Raw genomic sequence first — 20,498 nt, forward strand, 5'->3', positions numbered from 1 at the left:
TCATAAGCTGGTATTGTCTAGTCAGGCAAAATTCATTTTCCCTATTTTAATAGCTGCTATGGATAGTGTACTTTAGACTAATTCAGGCTGATTTTTTAGTACAAGGGAGCAGTCATTTTAGTTAGCAGTGTGCTTAGATCATGTACAATTTTGAAAAGTACAATATCCAAAGAAATATCATCCACTTTACATTAATGTAGCATAGAGGTATGTCAATATTATCTCCATTGTGCATGTTTTAAATGCAAACAACTTCACCTTACATACGTCACTCTCTCAATAGTACATAATAACTGGTGAGCGCCCCCTTAGTTATAGTATGATCTGGGGAGAAGGGAGCTGTCCTTCATTTAGCAATGGTTATCTGATCATATTCTGTATGTAAGGAAAGTGGGTGTGGTCTTATGATATCTCTCTCTCTCTCTCTCTCTCTCTATAGAGAGAGAGAGAGAGAGAGAGAGAGAGAGAGAGAGAGAGAGAGAGAGAGACAAAGAGATAAATACAAGAGAATAATCAGAAAAAGATACAAGCTTGAGATACGAATTGGGAACTTAACAGAGAAACTTCATTCAAGGACTTACAAGATATAGTCAGAAAAAGAAACAGACAGATGTATACAAGATGGGGAATTAATAGAAGAGAATTATTAGAATATCTAATAGATGTAATGGAGTGATAGATAGATATTATGAGTAGACAACTATATCAAGAAACCATGTAACTAAACTGTAATGTAGAACTTGTAGAGATGGACAGAGAGTGCATATTAGATATAAACAACAGTTTGCAAAATGACAGTGTTTTAAATAATATACCACTGAACTCCCCTCACCCTGAAGCCTGCCCTCTGATCAGAAGTGGTAGAGACCCCAGTCCATCAGACAACAAGACCCAAAAGGTTAGACTAGTTTAAGAAAAGCAGCCATATTTGATGGCAGATTAACATCATCTTTATAAATGTGAAAGGCATCATGCCAGGATACTTTCTGTAATGTTTGGTCAAATTACATTAAGTGATTTTGGAGAAGAAATTATTGAAAAGGTTTTCTATCGATATTAACAATGGTCATATTTAATGATGGATTAGCATTTTTTTTTACTGAGCAGTAAGTTCATGGTAGGACGAGTTCTGTCAAATTTGATCATATTCTGTTCAGACATTTTGGAGCAAAGTTAGTTAAAAGTTACAGCATTCAGCTGCCTATGTTTGGAATAATATTTCAAAGGAATTTTAAAAGAAGGCTAAATCTGCACAATCCTCCATGGAAGAGTGATTGCCTGCATTTCCTAAAATTGCATTACTCAGTTTCCACCATTTCCTGCCAAAATTTCCGTGTAAATCTGTACAGAAACTTTCTTCATATACATCTGCATTTTTATTTCCTTATTTTATTGTAGGGAGTGAATAAAGAGTTGCTACATGTATTTATAAATGTAAGTGTATTGTACAATAATCTTTTACATATCAATATACTTCAGTAAATTTTATATCAAAGTATACTGTGTCACATAATTATCTTTGTACATGTATGTGGTCATATTGTCAGTTTAAGTGTATAGGCCAATGAAAAAATGTATATTGTGTAAATGTGTGTATATAATGTTCAGGTAAGAAAGTAATATTTATTTTAAAATGTAAGTACTATACACAATACTAGACCTCAAAGTTCTCACCTGGGTTTGAGTCTCAGGATTGGCCAAAGTGGATATGTGGGAAACCTGATAATAGCTTCCCATGGGTTGGTAGTTTTTACCATGGTATTCCTGGGTTTTTCCTTTACTAGTTATACTGGCCACCATGTATAGCCTATCCTGCACTGAGAAATGGTATTAAACCCCAAAACAAAACAACAACAAAGACCTCAAATTAGGTTACAAGCGGTATTTCATAACTACACGAGTCGTCATCTTAAAATAATGATGCTGTTATTATTTCTTAATATTTCTTTTCTTTACAATAATTATTATCAAGTAAAAATATAAAATAATTTAATCTCTCACAAAAGCCATTCTCTTGTACTATCCCATTTTTCATCCAAGCAAACTTTTCTACCTTGGAAAAAAAAAGGGACAATTTTTAAAAAAAATTACGTACCAACCCCCATTCTGGGAGAAAAGTCATGAAACGACCCTAACCTTCAATGAATTTCAGCTCTTGTCTGATCCTAGGTACATGATTCACAACCATAAATAGTTCTGCAATCAAATCCAGTGATCACCATGACAGACCATTACAGGGGCCCCGAGTGGCCGAGTGGTCTAAAGCACTCTCCGTTACGGATCACTGCCACCTCACCTCTGTCTGCGTGGGTTCGAGTCTTGGATCCAATATGGGTATGTGAGAAAGCTTGCCAGTAGCTTCTTGTGGGTCGATGGTTCTTTCCGGGGTTTTCCCGGGTTCTTCCTCCACCATTAATACTGGCCGCAGTGTATAGCCTATCGTGTGCTGAAAAATGGCATTAAACCCTACAACAACAACAACAGACCATTACATGGAAAGGGTCTAATTTCATAGGGTTCTATTACCATATACAATGGTGCATAAGTTGGGTCAAACTGTTAGCAACATATGCCCTGATCTGCTGTTGCGTAATGCAGATCAGAGTCTTAGATGCTGCCTGTTCTAATGAATACATGTGCTCCTAACAAATTATACAGACTCATCTTCATGAACCAAGGTTCTGATGTGACAACCCTATCTACACCTTGGCGTATCGAGCAGATATTTCTTTGCTTCAGGTCTGTGAATTTAACTGGATGCAATGGCAAGCCACCGCATCCAATCCAAATTAAGTTGTTCAAATCTGAACACTGTTCCTACATGATTGAGACAATGGGAGCACACAACTTAAATGGACTGATAAATAATAAATTTTCCAGTGCCGGTCCATATTTGCACAAATACCTTTCACTCAAATATGCCTGTAATGGCTTCCCTCTGGTTCACTGTGAGTCACACTTTTGATGTTAAACTTCTAAAATATCCTTTTTAGGTTAATTGCCCCCACCAGTTTTGGCCGATGTACAATGCACCATGCTGCTGGTTATTTGGCATTACATACTAAGGGAGGCAACTCATGAAATCCAATAAATGTCGCTAGGACAAAGTACCAATATATCTGTTTGATCTGCCAAGGTGTAGATAGGATTATCATATTGGAACCTTGGCTAGTGAAGATGACACAGACCCAAATCTGGCTGTGCACGATGCAATGGCATATCTGGATCTATGCAAATTGAAGATGGATTTGACTTGTACATGACAATATACATAACTGAGAGTCCAAATTATATACTTATGCATAATCTATAAGCAATTATTTATAAAGCAGGAAGTCTATTACATATTTTTACAAATTCAAGGAAGTTCGGAGAGGAATATTCATACAAAATAAATCAAATGCACTAGCAAATAAAAAAAAGAATGCATAGTCAAATCATTATCCCCACTTTAATTTAAAAAACAAAACAAATATCAAAACATTGGATACCCAGTAAAATGAACTCTGGTAGTGAACTGTGTGGTCCCACATCATATGCAAAAGATCAAAAATATTAACGTATTTCAGGCCTAGAATTTAGCATTCGTTTTACTGTAGTCATAAAACTAGTACACTGAGAAATGTACTAGTCCTTAAGTGAATCTTCACTAGTCCTGCTCACAAAACAATGTCGGACACATATCGACATTAAATATATGAGGGGTTCATTGAATCTGCCCAATAAAAATTCTAACTTGAAGAGATAACAATAAAGCCACATTTGTAAATAGGAGAAGGTGAATAAATCACATGGACTTTTACGCAATTAGCTTTGAAAGAACCTGGTCACCATTTAACCATTCAGGTTTTTTAAAATTACCTGATAGCTTAAATAGCTGGTGACAACTGAAACTTTACTATCCATCAAATTATTGTAATTATGAAAACATCTGGTCTAACAGGATATTGACTAGCTTTGGACTAATGGACTATTCATAACTTCTAGCACTGCACTTACATCTATGATTTAGATATAGTTATTCTATTTGGAAATCTATAGATTTTATGACTCTCTTGGATAATGGCATGTTAGAGAATCAGGATATAGCAGGATGGCATGCCAAAGAAAGTGCTCATAAATATCAGGAAATGCTTCCATTCAGCAAAATTACTTTATTTTCTCTAATATGAATGTCATAAAAAGATTTGCTGACTTCCTTATGTATAGGTCCTTTTACATCATTACTCAAAGGTGCAATGAAACATGCTTTACCCTTACAGATGCAGCCAATGGTTCTGAAACACAGCCATTGAAGAACTTTGAAAAGCTATAATGAATCATATAGTTTCTACTTCTGAAAATGAAATACAGTACCGGTACAACATTGATAGTCTGAACCTGAAACGGACCTTAATTTATAAGAAATAATGTTGAACAGGCTTCATATAATTAAAGACATTCTGCTGGGTCTTTATTAGTGGTGCGACAATATCATAAGATACATTATAAAGAGCACAGGACAAATGTCAATGATATGCTATGTTGTTTTATCATTTATTCCAGTCTGTGCAGAGATTTCCTATTTCCTCATGAATATGCATACAACTACTTAACCAATCACTGTAAGTGTGTGTAAATTTTACTCATGATTCTAACTGGACCTTTTCTGCTGGATGAATGAGCCAATTGAAAAGTTTCTCTTCCAAGCACAGTCACTTTTGATCAATAAAATGGGCACTTTAATTTATTTTAAACACATCTTTTCTTAGCACACAACAGGCTATACAAAGCAGCAAGTTTATTTGGTGATGGAAGAACCACCAACCCATGGAAAGGTATTGGCAAGCTTTCTCACATACCCATGATGGCCAAGTCTGAGACATGAAATCCAAGTGGACAGAGGTGAGAAGTCAGTGATGTGTAGCTTGCCAAGTCCAAGACATGAAATCCAAGTGGACAGAGGTGAGAAGTCAGTGATCTGTAAAGGCATGTGCCACTCAGCCTGACCTGGATCCCCCACTATCATTGATGTATAGGAAATTGTTACACTGTGTTGTTGATGGTGTATTTATGTTAATGCATAGTCTTGAAAAATTAGATAATCTTTGCACAAGCATCCACAGGTGATAAAGAAGCATTATTATTGTCCATGGTTTGTGAAGATACCCTAGACAAACATTCAATTAATTGTTATCAATAATTGATTATGACTCACTAAAGTGTTCTTCACTGAAATATTTTATTCCTATACCTTTCATTTCAACATTTTCATTGCATTGAACTAAACATGATGTTCATTTGGATTATTGACAGACAATTTCAGATATATATGCTCATTAGTCATTGATGATAAGTACCAGATATCTGGATTATTGTACGATGATTAGACGGCAATGAAGAAACCTTTCCAAGTATGCAAAAATGACATTTTCCAAGAAAAATACAGAACATATCTCCAACCAATCAGAATACATGGTTGGTCAATTCTGATTGGATCACTGATCTTTAAATTTAAACTGATTCCCAACACTAGTTTTTAACAGCAGTTCAAGGGAGCCATAGGCAATGACATTGTACAAATTTTTGTCTACATCCTCTAAATTCATCACATTATTATCATGAGAGCATACCGTATATACTCACTTGTAAGAAGAGTCCAAGTGCAAATGGCACAGACACAGATTTGCCATTACATAATGCACTAGTAAATATGGGTCCATGCAGTTTGTTATGTGTACACAGCAGAATAAGCATCATGAACCCTGATTTAGCTGTGGATTATGTGACAACATATCATGGTCCATGTTTGCATTTGGACTTGACTTATGAGTGCACATATACATGTAGTATTTATTTCTATGAGCTTCCAATTTCTGAATCTAGTTATTTCCATAAATGCAATTCATACTTACGTTTATTACTTAACTATTGATTACACATTAAAAAAATACCCAGTAATAATGGGGTTTACGATGCTATACAAACATGTAGCCCATTTTAACACAGCTCTGCTTACATGTACTTCAGTTTTGGGTGACTTTACTGATAATTTAGTACACCTTTAAGGTTCCTCTGAACAGCATTATAATAAGGAAATCACTGTACATAATATACATGTAATAAGAAAAGAACGCATGATGCCATACAAGTCTTTACAGATGCTTTTTACCTCTTCTTTTCTTTCTTTTTTATATCTTATGCAACTCTTTATCCATGTCCACTGACAAGTAATTTTCCTCATCAGATATACTAATACCAAACAAGTCATTACTGTGTAACTGCATACTGATGCCAAACAAATCATTACTGTGTAACTGCAAACTGATGCCAAACAAGTCCTTGCTGTGTAACTGCATACTGATGCCAAACAAGTCTTTACTATATAACTGCAAACTGATGCCAGTACTTAATGTGTACCTGCATACTGATTCCAAACAAATTTGTATTCATTTTTTGTGTACAAGTTATAACTATTGTATTACCACATTTATTTTTGTATATTTTCTATGTAGCTTCAGCTTACATAGTATAATGCAAATATTTTATATTCTTGTTTGTGACTTTAAGCAAGAGATTTATATTAGCAATGTAAAGTTGCATTTTTAAGAAATGTTTAGTACTGTAGGATTTCTTGCGGGCACACATAGGTTCACTTCTGAACCTGGTTATTGTTTTGTAATTATTGTGCCGATACTGTTATATGTATAGCTAATACCATATATAACATCATTATGTTTTATTGTATATGCCCATGTCATGCATAGTACACGGTGTTAGATGTATTTTCAGTTGATTGGAGTTGCAGCTATAGAGCTGATCAGAGTCAATGTGGTACCAGCTGCAGAGCTAACCACAGAAGCTGACCAAAGAGCTGTAAAGCTGAACCATAGCAGACGTACAGCTGAGTGAACAGTGTTACTGATCGAGTAGCAGGTGATCGGGTGTTGCTGACCGATTGGTGGGTGCTGATTGCTTGACTGACCAAGGAATTGAATGGTGGTCTCTGACTACCTGGAATACAGACTGCTTGATTGACCAGTGTGACTGGTATCCACGGCACAATAAACTTGCTTTAATCACCGATCACTTTAGAAAATGCAAGAATCGATCAGATTTCATTGCTTTTATTTAAGTCGCCATGAGAGGCCAACTTTATAGGACCAAACCAAAGCCTGTTTTTTTATCCGACCGTGACATTAAAGCCTAGTGGCAAGATCAACTAATTGTTGAATAAAGTACAGGTCGGAACTTAAGCTGCTTACTGACATAAATGATTAGGCAGGAAAATTAAAGCCTGGCAGCAAGATCAACTAATTGCTGAACAAAGTATGGGTCGGAACTGGCAGCTTGTCGACATAAATGATTAGAAAACAAAGGATTTGTTCAGGCTGGGACCAAGGGCTTCTGTCGACATTTTTTATCTCGACATCAAGAATAGGCATGACAATTTTGGTAGTAAAAGTAGACCAAGGAACAGGGACTTTACTTTTGTGTCGAAATAGGCAGCTTGTCAACATAAGTGATGTCAATATAAGTGGGTAGGACTGTACAATGATTAAACCCATACTGACATCCATTATACAGACCAGTTCATGTACAATGATTCAACTCGGCTCACGAAGTTTCATAGTGGCACCACATTACAGCATTATAATAAGGTAAAGCTGTTAAATTATCCTCGAGACTTGGAGTGACCTCAGTTTAAGATAATGACAACCTGCGACAGAATTCTACTTGTTCCTTTGAAAGAATTCAGACTGACCTCAATGTAAAGCATTGTATAAGTACATACCGTACTACATGGTCAGTTGTGGTTTAATAAGGAATAGGTACTGAACTTGTCAAATTTACTGGTTAATTGTACAGTTAAATTTTACATACCAGTAACTCAAGCTGAACCTGCCTAACCTATCACTTCACTTAAATAGCCAGTTTTTATTAAAAATATCCCATTGTGAAGTGATGAAGCTTCAGCTGTTAAGTCTTCGGATGTCACTTTTCTCATTGACCAAATGTAGCTGCAAAAGACAGCTTTGATTTGTAGAGAGATCTAAGTTCATCTCCAATACAATTTTCTCTCTCTCTCTCTGTCTCTGTCTGTCTGTCTCTCTGTCTGTCTGTCTGTCTCTCTCCTCAAAAGTACACACATGCAAACAAAAGTTAGAAAGTATATCACACGCAGGAACTTTGACTTTTGATTCCTCATGCAATGATCAATTTAAAAAGCTGAAGAAAAGTATTCATTATGAATTATATACTGTTGCTACAACGAATGATATATTGTTCCTACTCTGATATACTGTTGCAACAATGAATGACACACTGTTGCTACAACGAATGATATATTGTTGCTATTCTGATATACTGTTGCAACACTGAATGATATACTGTTGCTACACGGAATGATATACTGTTGCTACACGGAATGACATGTGTTGCTACACTGAGTGATATAAAATTGCTACATTTAATGACAAATTGTTGCTACATGTTCTGCAAAATATATGCCCAGTCTTGATACTCTGTGTATACAAACGAAAATGTACATAAATCTCATCAGTAAGATTAAATACAACCTAAAAACTAAAGATAGAAATAAAAAAAAATATCGTCAACAAGGACCTCAAGTTTTCAACAATGACACTGCTGTTTTTCATAAACAGGACACTAATTTTTGAAAAACATAGCTATTAACTTCCATTTCCTAAATGCTACATAGAACTTTGACATGCAAATAGGAATCAAGAGAATGACAAGGTCCAATTTTTATCATTATTTATGCATGGGGGCATCTTGATTTGGTCCTGTCTATCTGTTTCAAGAAATTTGTTAGCAAGAATGGACAGAAGAAAAAAAAATAATCACAATTAAACCAAAGAAAACTGGCTAGCATATTTGTATGCATATGTAGTGACTTGATTTTGTTTTCAGACCATTACATTAATTTTTCAATTTGTGAACTGGTTGGACATTTCAGAAATACCCTCTTAACCCATTTAAATGCAGGAGTACCATCCATGACACATCATAAGACAGCCTCAATGTTTAATAGGTCTCATTGTAGATAATTAATTTTTTTTCTCCAGAAACTGATTTTCTTCTTGCTATCACAGTGACATTGGCCTTTGAGACTTTTGATGAAATGCCATAATATTATGAGAATCAATTCAGGAGAATTAGTGAAAAGATTATGTTCATTATGGCAGCCATAATGAATGTCTGTGAGGCACCATTTTCACTCAGGACCAATCAGATATCTTAAGTCTTTTGATAAAAACCATGTGTCAATATGACCATCAGCTCAGGAGAATTAGGGACAAAAAAAAAATCCAAGATGTAAGATTGATATTGTTTTCATTTAGTACCATCAAAACACCATAGGAAGTCTTCAGGTGAAAACACCATATCCATATGACTTTTAATTAAGGAGTTGTTGCAAGATAAATTTCAAGATGGCTGCTATGGCAGCTATACTGGATGTTAGATCAGGACCATTTTAATTTAACTAACTTGACATTAAAGAAGTCTTTTAGTAAAAACCCTATTTTGTTACAATCAAATGTTTAGGAAGAGTGATAACAAGATTTTCAAGATGGCTGCTGTGGTAGACATACTTGATGTCTGAGCAGTACCTGTTTCATTTTGGGACCAACTAGACCTTGGGATGAATGTGTGTCAAGTTTCACAACAATCCTCCAAGTAGTTGACGATGACAGACAACAGGCCATCCTATAAGCTCTTTTAGTCTATGACCAGTGTAGCTAAAAATTCAAATAGTTACAAACTAGGCAGTAAAATTACCAAATTTCTAAAATTCTTATCCAGAGTTAGAGGTAGACAAATGAAATTTATCATAGTAGGTATATTTAGTTTTATATGTAAATGACCTGATTAGTCTTTCAGACCATTTTAGCAGTTTTTCATTTTTAAAAAAACTCTTTTAACACAGACTTTCCTGATGTCAGCATAATTAGGCACAAAAACTACATCTAGGCAGGTAGACAAACAGGATCTGTCATGTGGCTTTGTATGTCTAATTAGATACTCAATATCAACATTACACATTTTTCTAAAGTTCTGAATTCTTTGAGACTTCATCTTTTTGATCTGCATATAAGCAGTGGTGGCAAACATGCTTTACATACACAATTCTAGGTTTGCTTTTTTTTTTAAAGCATGGATTTACAATGGTACCTTGCAAAATTAACTTGCATTGGCATGCATATTAGAAACTGAAATTGGAAAACAAAATAAACATACCGGTACACAATTTGCATGAATTCTTGAATACAGCATTCATATCTGAACAAGAATGGAAGTAGATGGGTACCCACTGATGAAGTTTATGAACTGTCTTCCAAACCAATTGTTTTACCTTAAGATGGTGGGTACAGCACAGTTTCTTTCCCACTGAAGATGGCACTCTGGCCAAAAGGATGTCCATAACCAAGAGTCACACTATAAGTATTTTGTCTGCAGTTTTTGAAGCAAATGCATATTTTTTATACCAACCTTATTTTTAAAAAGTAAAGTGCTGGTGTATTTAACATGGAAAAGCTTTCATGTTCTTGTGTGGATATTAACCATAGTTTAATGATCAGCTTTGTACACTATTTTCTTGACCACATTTGGGTCTAAAAGAAAACATTCTGAAAAAAATATGCATTTAACAATACATCTCTAGCTTAAGGAGGAATATAAGTATGTATATGTACTTCATATCTATAAAGTGTATATGTATGTCATGAATATCCAGATGTGTGTTCATTGTAGTGATTAAATACCTGGAAAATACAAAATCTGTACATGTAGTCTACCTTGGCAAATTTTTGAAATGTGTACAGCAAAACCAGTTTCATGATACTCACATGTGCCCCACTCCTCCGCCTCCTCCAGAATGGCCAATTCTTGCAGAAAGAGAATGAATGTTAGGTTGCATACTATGTGATGGATTTGGGAAGAAAACTGCACTTAGTGAAGAACCATAAGGGTTGCAACTTGGTATGAATGATCCATATGATGCAGGACCCATGTTGCTTTGTACAACGGATTGGTTGTCTCCAGGATTCCATGTTGGTTGAAATGACTGTCCATTACTGCTCAGTTCAGTAGCCAGTGTCTGATTGTATCTGTTTCGAGTCAGAGGACCTGGAAGTGTGCTAGGCTGCAAGCTATGAGCGGTCTGTGTAAAAGACATACTATCAGATGGATAGCCAATAAATGCCTGGTTACTAGTCTGTCCAGACAAATTTGTGGCTGCTTGACTATGGCTTGAATTATTGCTAAACATACCATTTCTGCCTGTAACAGATGGAGTGCTATGGCCTGAATGACTAAACTGATTACTAGCTTGGAAACCAGACTGTGAAAAGTGACTGGAAACAGGGTTATTACCAGATTGTGAAAAGTGACTGGAAACAGGGTTATTACCAGATTGTGAAAAGTGACTGGAAACAGGGTTATTACCAGACTGTGAAAAGTGACTGGTAACAGGGTTATTACCAGGCTGGAATCCTAATGAGTAATACTGACTGTTTCCAAAGTTATTATTTGATGGGTTTGATGAACTTGTTTGAGCAAAGTTGCTGTTGCTCCCTGCAGTTGTTGTAACCACACTTAGTGCAGTGGATGATGGTAAACCTCCAAAGTTAGATGTTAAGTTCTGAACTGATGCCAAAGAACTACCGCTGCTTGGGAGTCCACTAAATGTTGCAGATTTGTTCTTTTTTCCTGGTGCAGCATTTTTATTCACTCCTTTCCTCTTCTTCCCATTGGAATCTTTGGAAGAACCAGGCACACCAGTGCTTGAAGTTCCACTGGCAGCTGCTGGCCCCACATCTGTTGGATAGGACCCTCCTGTATACGGGATGCGTCTGATTTTACGGCAACGCCCAGTCTCAATTCTGATTTGCTGCATCTTAACAAAGTCAATTCTATATGGAAGGCGGAAGACTGTATTTTGTAAGTCAATAAAGTTAAGACCTTTTGTCAAACATTCTTCAATATATGTTGCTAATTCCACATCATAATCTTGCCAAAATCCTGGTATGTCACCTTCCCACTGCCAAAAAATTCCTTTTGCAACTGGTGTATTGGGCGGATACACATTTCTTCGAACTTGCCGGAATGTTCCTGAAATAAAATTTAAAAATATTATTCATTTAAATTTAGAGATTTCCTAAATTACCTTATCCATCTGCTTACTCAAGCAGTAATTGCACAAGAGTTTGGATGGAACTTAATTTGCAGTTATATCCCTTAACTAATACCATTAATGAAATTTATATTTTCTCCTTTAAACCAAATGTTAACATGTCACAAATTAAATAATCAAAACTGAATTTCTTTTCTTGTTTTTCAATGGCCATCCTCAAGTACAGACTGATATTACAATTAAATAAAAACCAGACAACAACCCAGGTACAAAGTATCATAGTACCATCTATACTCGCTGACCAGTCACATCCAAATGCAAACTGTACAAATCCAGACCTGCCATCACATAATGCACTGCCAGTTCTGGGTCCATACAGTTTGTTAGGAACAATCAGCAGATTAAACAACACAAACCCAGATCTGCTGGCATATTATGCAACAGCAGACCAGGGTCTATATTGTTTACAATTGGAATCAACCTATAAATCAGTATATATGGTATATATAGAAAGAACTGGCCCATAGCAAGCTAGAATAACTGTGTTAAGCATACTATAAATTTAAAAATGCATCACTCCCTTCATTATAACACATTACCTGCTATAACATGGGTATGTCATATGGTCATGACTCCCATTTCATTATATAGCAGTGAAACCGTACACATCATGTATATCATTATAAGGTGGTCTTACTACAAAGGTGATATATGCTATGTCCTCCATGAAGAACTTTATTATGAGGGAATACTGCATCATGTACTTCATTATAATGAGGTCATACTATAAACGTGATATACTCTATGCCTTCCACGGAATTATTATGACAATATTTTATTGTGGGAGTACTATATTACCTAGCAAATAATGTGGACTGTTTTTAAAATGTTATAAAGCAATAGCTGTAAAAGGACAACAATATCAGACTAATTAAAGAATTTATAAGGACAATAGTCACCACGTTGTCATACATTTTCTTCTGGTAAAAAAAAAAATACAACAACTAATACTTTTGTGATAACAATATCTTGCACAACAAATCTGTTAAACTTATTAGCCAGAAACATGCTATATGTATTGTAGCATCATATGACATACTAGCATAATTTCCCTTAAGTGTCCACACGGTTGGGTCAATTTAAATATAATTTCACAGTAACCTCTTCCTATTCTTTAAAAGTATAGTTCACCAGGAGATGATGTCCTCACCAAGTTTCTTAATCCTATATGAGCAGTGTTTAAGATAACTAACTTAAATATAGAAGTAAATTTCACATCAGTCAAATTGTGTAATTTAGGTCATAATGACCTAATTCTGGTTAACGGGGTCAATCCTACGGAAATGCATCCCATCATTAGTCATTAAGTTTAATTCCTCTGAGATGATTACAGTGCTTCAAGCTAATAAATCAAACTTAAATACAAAACTGAACCAGAATTAGTGAAGAATGCAAAATGCCAAAACAGATGTGCTAAAAATGGCAAACTCAGGTGCTGATGCAAGCGACTGCATAAACTCTCCTTATTCTTCATACTGGTCGTGGAGACAATAATAAACAAATTCCAGTCATCGATAAGCAACCTAATCTAGCACATTAGTAGTCGCTGAGCAGGACTAACTAGAAATCACCTCTTCTACTGTATGAATTAGAATGGTCCTTATGAGAAAGAATACAACTGTTGTGTATGAAAGTTTTGGAAATGGTACCTGTTGTAATTTTTAAGCAACCTTGAATAAAATCCAGGAAAGTCTGTCACACTGACCCATTTGGTGTATTACACATGTTGATCCCATGATGCAAGAAAAATAGGACTTAACCCACAAAAGATGCAAAGGCTTCAGAATAATTAGAGTTTAGAGCATGGGTGCAAGTTTTGGAAAGTTGGTCTTTGTAACCCATTCAGGTGTGACAATCTCAGAATATAATGACCAGTACTAAAAGCTGTATTTAAATGAGAATTACAGTCTAGACAGAAAGGACATACACAAATGCGTAAAGCATAGATTTATTAAGATGTTATGTGCACCTCTTGAGGGTCTTCCATTAGATTTAATGTTGGAGGGTGAGCTGCAAAAGTAAGCAGGGGGTTTGGGGGACCTCCCCCAGTGGGAATACATTTTTTTAAAGTAGCCAGGTATGAATTAAAAGAAGCTGGGTAAATCACTCAGCTACCATCTGATAAGGAAACCCCTACTGTTGCTTTTTTATATAAAAAAACACGCACTGGTAGATAAAGACTTTTAAAGTGAATGTTGTAATAATAATAATAATAATAATAATGAGGACTTTGTATAGCGCCTAATTTTTAGAAGCTCTAAGCACTTTACAACATTAGACAACATCTAAAAGATAAAAAACATATAATGATGTGATTACAAAAACAAACACCATGAAATTGGAAAACATTAAAAAACATGCTGAGAATATTAAAGGTAGGAAACATTATTAGGTCTTTAAGTTTGTTCTTGCAGTCGAAATAAGTGAGTTTTGAGAGCCCTCTTGAATGTGATCACTGTGTCTAAGTTCTGTGGGCAATTCATTTCACGTTGCTGGGCCCTGGTATGCAAAAGAATGCTGTCCATATGACTGTTTTCATAGTGGGAATAATGAGTATACGATTGTCAGAAGAGGAGCCTAAGTATCTTGCTGGTGTGTACACATGGGTGAGGTCAGAGAGGTATGTTGGACTAGAGTCCGACAGTGAAACGTAGAACAGAGAACAAATTTTGTGTTTGATTCTGGATTGAATGGCTAGCCAGTGTAGGGTACAGAGCAGCTCTGATCGTGGTACTCTAAGTATGATCAGAGCAGCTGCATTTTGAACTTTTTGAAGTTTCTGGAGCAGATATTGAGATGAACCAGACAGAATTGAGTCACAATTATAGTCCAGTCTTGAAAGTACTAATGAACACTCAAGTGTTTTAGTGGCATCAACTGAAAGATATTTGCGAATTGAGCTGATGCGCCTCAACTCAAGATATGCAGCCTTGCATATGTTCATGACATGTTGGTGCAATGTGAGAGTACTGTCCAGAGTAACACCTAGGTTTCGTACTGATTGTGTGAATTTAATGTTGGTGTTGCTGATATTTATTGTTTGAGGTAAAGGATGTGAATGAGAAAGTCTTTGTGATGTGATCAGAATGGCCTCAGTGTTATCATCATTCATCTGCAGCTTCGTACATGTCATCCATGATTTCACATCAGAAATGCACCTCTCTACACCTTGGATGGTAGCATCAACTTCAGCTGGGTCGCTAGATTTGTATATTTGGGTGTCATCATCGTACAATTAGTGAGACATTGGATGATGATCTATGACACTTGAGAGTGACTGAGTGTACAGAATGAAGAGAACAGGTCCAAGAACAGACCCCAGTGGAACACCATGACATAGATCAACTGGGCTGGAGTGTATTCCATTTTGCAGACACAATTTGTGTCCTGTTGACCAAGTAGGGCTTGAAGCACAGTAAGGCTGTATCAGGAATGCCAAATACATGCTGGAGACAGTGAAGTAATATATCATGGTCTATTGTGTCAAATGCTGAAGACAAATCAAGGAGGGTGAGGACTGTAATCTTTCCACTATCCAACGCAGAGATAATGTCATTAACTACTTTCAGAAGAGTAGTTTCAGTACTGTGGCAAGGGCGATATGCAGATTGTACATTGCTAAAAAGACTTTGAATTTAGATGAGATACAAACTGGGATTGAACAACCTTTTCTAAGATTTTTTATATGAATGGGAGATTAGAAACTGGGCGGTAGTTCTTTAAATCGTTATGGTCTAGTGTTGGTTTCTTCAGCAGAGGCTTTACAATGGCAGTTTTGAAAAATGATAGGAATTCCCCCGGATGAGAGAGAGGTATTAATAACATCAGTTAGTGAAGGCAATACTGAATCTAAGCACTTAAGCAGCAGTGATGTTGGAACTGCATCAAGTTCACATGACTTTGGTGCACTCTTAATCACACATACACCAACATATTCTGTAATTTAAATTAAATTCTTACAAATCAGTGACATACATATAAAATCTATATTGCATTCTTTAAAACACAAGTCCCAAGTGGGCCCTTATGTCACTCTGTCTCAAGTGTCTTACATAACAATTGACCATTTCACTAAGCACACTTATGTACTGTGGTATCATAAGAAAAATAAGTAAACTAACTCCCAAACTTGACATCATGTAGATTTTAACTAATCTGCTACATTCAGATTAAAAATTCTTTCTAAAAGACATTAAGGCATTTGCTAGTATAAAAAATGGCACAATTGATATTCACAATCTCTTGCTCATAACTGTAGTCATCTATATCTTGATATAATCACATTAGCCAAATAGACTCAAGATCTAGAGAGATAACAATCTCAGCCAATCACTTGCAAAGTATCTCATTACTATTCACAGATTTCAAATTATTATAGAACCAGTCCATGACAATGATAATATAAACCTAAGGCAGATCAAAATCCACTTGGAATTCAATCACCAGAGTGGTAACAAGCTCAGCCAATCAGATATAAGAGTACCTCATTAATATGCACTTTTTCTGCTCATAATCAAACTCATCCAGCTAATATAAGACTATTTAACAAATTTGCTCATAATCTTCTCAGACATATAAACTGTCATACTATATGTCTCCCATGGACAGTGATATAACAAGGGAATGCTAGTTGTACATGAATATGAAGGGAGCTGTCAAACTCTATAGTTCCCATGGATAGTGTAATAATGAGGGTATAATTGAAATGAATATAAAGCAAACTGTTAAGCTATATGGCTCCCATAGCTAGTATTATAATGAGGGAATACTAGTTTTACAAGAATATGAAGGGAGCAGTCATATTCTATAGTTCCCATGGATAATGCAATAATGAAAGAACTTGTCATGAATATAAAGCAAACTGTCATACTCTATGGCTCCTATGGACAGGGTTATAATGAGGAAGTACTTGTATATGAATATGAATGGAGCAACATATATTTTTGTATAGCTCTCGTGGACAGTATAATAATGAGGGAATAGATGTAGATAACTATGACAGAAGCTGTCAGTCTATAGTATCTCATGGATTGTGTAGCAATGAGAGTGTAGCTTTCATGGACAGCATTATAATGAGGGAGTAATGTATTGGACATCAGCAAGTTGTAATACTTCATAGCTTCCATGGACAGTGTTGTGATGTGGGAGTACTTGCATATGAACATAACACAAGGTTTCAAACCCTCGAGCAACCCTGTGCCGTGCAATACTGAGTAGTTGGATATGAAGATGAAGGAAGGTGTCAAAAGCTATAGCTCCCATGGACAGTGAAATATTGAAAACTTGTACAGGAATATGAAGGAGCTATCATACACCATGTTTTTAAACATTGTAATAATAAGTATATGCACTTGCATATATGAAAGAAGCCGTCATACTCTTTATATTATATGGACAGTGTAGTAATGAATACTTGTATAGTATATATGAATATGAGGCATGTTTTCATAAACTACGTATTAATGAGGAAGTATTTATTGAAAAAGAATATAAATAAGCTGTAATATTATATAGTTCCCACGGGCATTATAATAATGATTACTTTTACATAACTTAATTATATTTGCAGCATGTTGTAATGCTATATACACCCATGTACAGTGTTATAATGAGGGAGTACTTGCTATGCATGTATATGGGCCATGCTGTCATCTTAAATAGCTCCCATGGTTAGCATAATAATGAATAATTGTATATGAAAATGAAGGGAGCTGTCATACTCTATAGCTGCCACAGACTCTAGAGCAATGTGGGAGAAATTTCCATGGACAGAATTACAAGGTGTACTGTAATGGACATGAATTTGAATCAAGCTGTCAGGGAGAACATTTGGTACCAGCTGCTTAGCAATTACTGTATAGTGTATTCTCTTCAAAAGCCACCATAAAACTCACAAGTTGAGTCAAACTACAAACAATACAGATCATAATCTGCCACAGCATATGTTGCCTGTTCTACTGATTACTCCCAACAAACTACACAGACCCAGATCTGTCAACACATAATGCACAAGCAGATTGGGGTCTGTGCAGTTTGCAGTTGGACTCCTCTTATAAGTGGTTACATATGGTACCTTATAAAAATGTAGCTAAATTTATTTAAAGCATATTTTAAGTGGTCTTTTCTGCTGAAAAGCCAGATTTCTCATCATTCAAGTTCCTGAACATCATTCATAAGCCTGTTCTAATATAAGAAAAATCTTGTGAATTTCTTCACATATATTAATAGTTGTTTCTTGAAGATATATTAGGAATGCCCTATTAAAGGTCAATCTGCCTTAAAGGTAATCATATTGATTTGGGTAGTTGACTGGAAAGGTCGTTTAATAATTTATAATGAATTGTGTAAAAAAAAATCACATGGTCATATTCAACTGCATGAATATTTTAAAAAATATTATCTCCTTTCTCACACACAAATACACACATGTATATGTACATGCAAATACATATATATATATATATATATATTTATTTATTATAAGCAAAAGCCATGAAACATCTTGTCTGTTTATTACCTCATAGATGACTTTTACATTTTTATGCTTTTTTCTTCACAACATACTAGTAAGTCCATAATAATTTGTGGTGAGTTAAGATGGAGAATATGAATTAATTTGATTTCTTGCATTCCAAGGCATAATTTACAACAGCTTTTGCCCATGACTGTCTGTTCTCAATACTGTTTTTTCAATATTACTTTACCAAAGATCACTGGATTTTAACCAAGCAGTTTTATGAGACCTTGAATCAGTTCCTTTTCCAGTATTCCAAACAATTTAGAAGAATTATAGCCCATGACAGCCCATCCTCCTGACTTTGGTTTTTGCAGCAAAACTTTCTCACTGCTAACCTTAGCATTTTTTTCACCATGGTTAAAACAAGAATCATATTAAATATACGTTTAAAAAAACAACAAAAAACACAACAAAAAAAAGACCTGCCTACCCTAATTTTAAAACCAGTACAATACAAAATACACATAAATTGTTTTGGCCTTATCAAGAATTATATGATTTCAACCAAATTTTATATGCAATTTTATACTGATGATACCTTGGATGAGTTTCATATCCATCATTCCACGTTATCATTTAGGTGAATAATAGACCCAGCCTTCCTTTCATCTATAACTTTGGTTTCTGTTACATACTTTTACTATGTTAGACTGCACCCAAATTTAACTTGAATGCATTGGGGTTCTATCAATCCACTGTATCATTTAGGAGTTATGTTTCCTGATTACCATTCCTTCTAATTTGGTTCCACAAGTTCCTGTTTTGAGCCATACTGGCAAACCTTTTGTGATATACCCAATGCTTTTAACTCTGGCTTATTTCGTTCTTTTGTTCTTTCTTTCTTTACCATGGGCAGATCAAAATATATATTTCCAGTTTCTTTAAGTCTTGATATTTAAAGAATTTTGATGATATCCTTGTAGCATTTTTGGTATATTAAAATAAAAATTGACCACCAAAATTATTTAGGTAGGGCAATTTATAAAATCTCAAAGAATTACAAAAATAATTAATTTTATATGCTCAAATTTTAAATTTTTTTTTTCAAAAATGCAGTCAATTTCTATTGCATTAATAAAATTGTTAGAAGAGATAAGAAAATAAAAATAAAAATAAAAAAGAGATTCATGTATGCATTCCTTTTAATGATGATACTTGGTTAGAATTATGGCAACATTGTGTGGGACACTTGTCAGGTAGCACAGAGTGGCAAGGAAATATGGCATTGTCATTTCCCTTTTTTTCACAAGCCTACATGCAGTGAAATGCTGCATATCATGGTCACCAAGTATATCTCCAATGATGGGGGCAAGTCATCATAATTATCATCATCTCCAACATCATTATTTATATTATCACTTTCTTTATATTATCAAACTATTGTACAGTTCACTATAACAAATATTTTGGGTCGGGTAATTACAATATATTTTTTTTACATTAAATAAAGTGCCCTCTGGAGTCCAATGTGGGTGTTTGGTATATCAAGAAATATGTAATAGTAACACTCTTTATAGTGAAGGTGTACTGCAAAAACCATGTATAAGCTGCAATTATATCTAAAGACACTTTTCTACCTTTTTGTTAAATTAGAAAAGATCTTAGAATGGTTCTAACCTCTGAAATATTTTGTGAAACAATCTGAGGAAAGAACTCCTACTAACATGTATAATCATGAAACTCTTTGTTTATAAGATGCAATTGTAAAACTGGACCCCAGAAAGCATCTAAGAAAGACTTTTGACTAACCACCTGGCCACAGTACAAGTGAGTTTATGGTAAAGC

The 20,498-nt window shown here is 35.1% G+C and overlaps 1 protein-coding gene across 1 annotated transcript in view; it reads right to left on the reverse strand.

Moving 5' to 3' along the window:
• Positions 1–20,498, reverse strand: part of LOC149776941 (E3 ubiquitin-protein ligase DTX4-like) — a 75,189-nt gene that overhangs the window by 40,782 nt on the left and 13,909 nt on the right. Inside the window, exon 2 of the mRNA XM_089941660.1 lies at positions 10,851–12,114. Within this exon, the coding sequence (XP_089797786.1) occupies positions 10,851–12,114 (1,264 nt within the window). The remainder of the gene's footprint in view (positions 1–10,850; positions 12,115–20,498) is intronic.

This window comes from Sinohyriopsis cumingii, chromosome 18, assembly GCF_028554795.1.
Source record: "Sinohyriopsis cumingii isolate HCF-2022 chromosome 18, ASM2855479v2, whole genome shotgun sequence".
In the NCBI taxonomy this organism is placed as follows: domain Eukaryota; kingdom Metazoa; phylum Mollusca; class Bivalvia; order Unionida; family Unionidae; genus Sinohyriopsis; species Sinohyriopsis cumingii.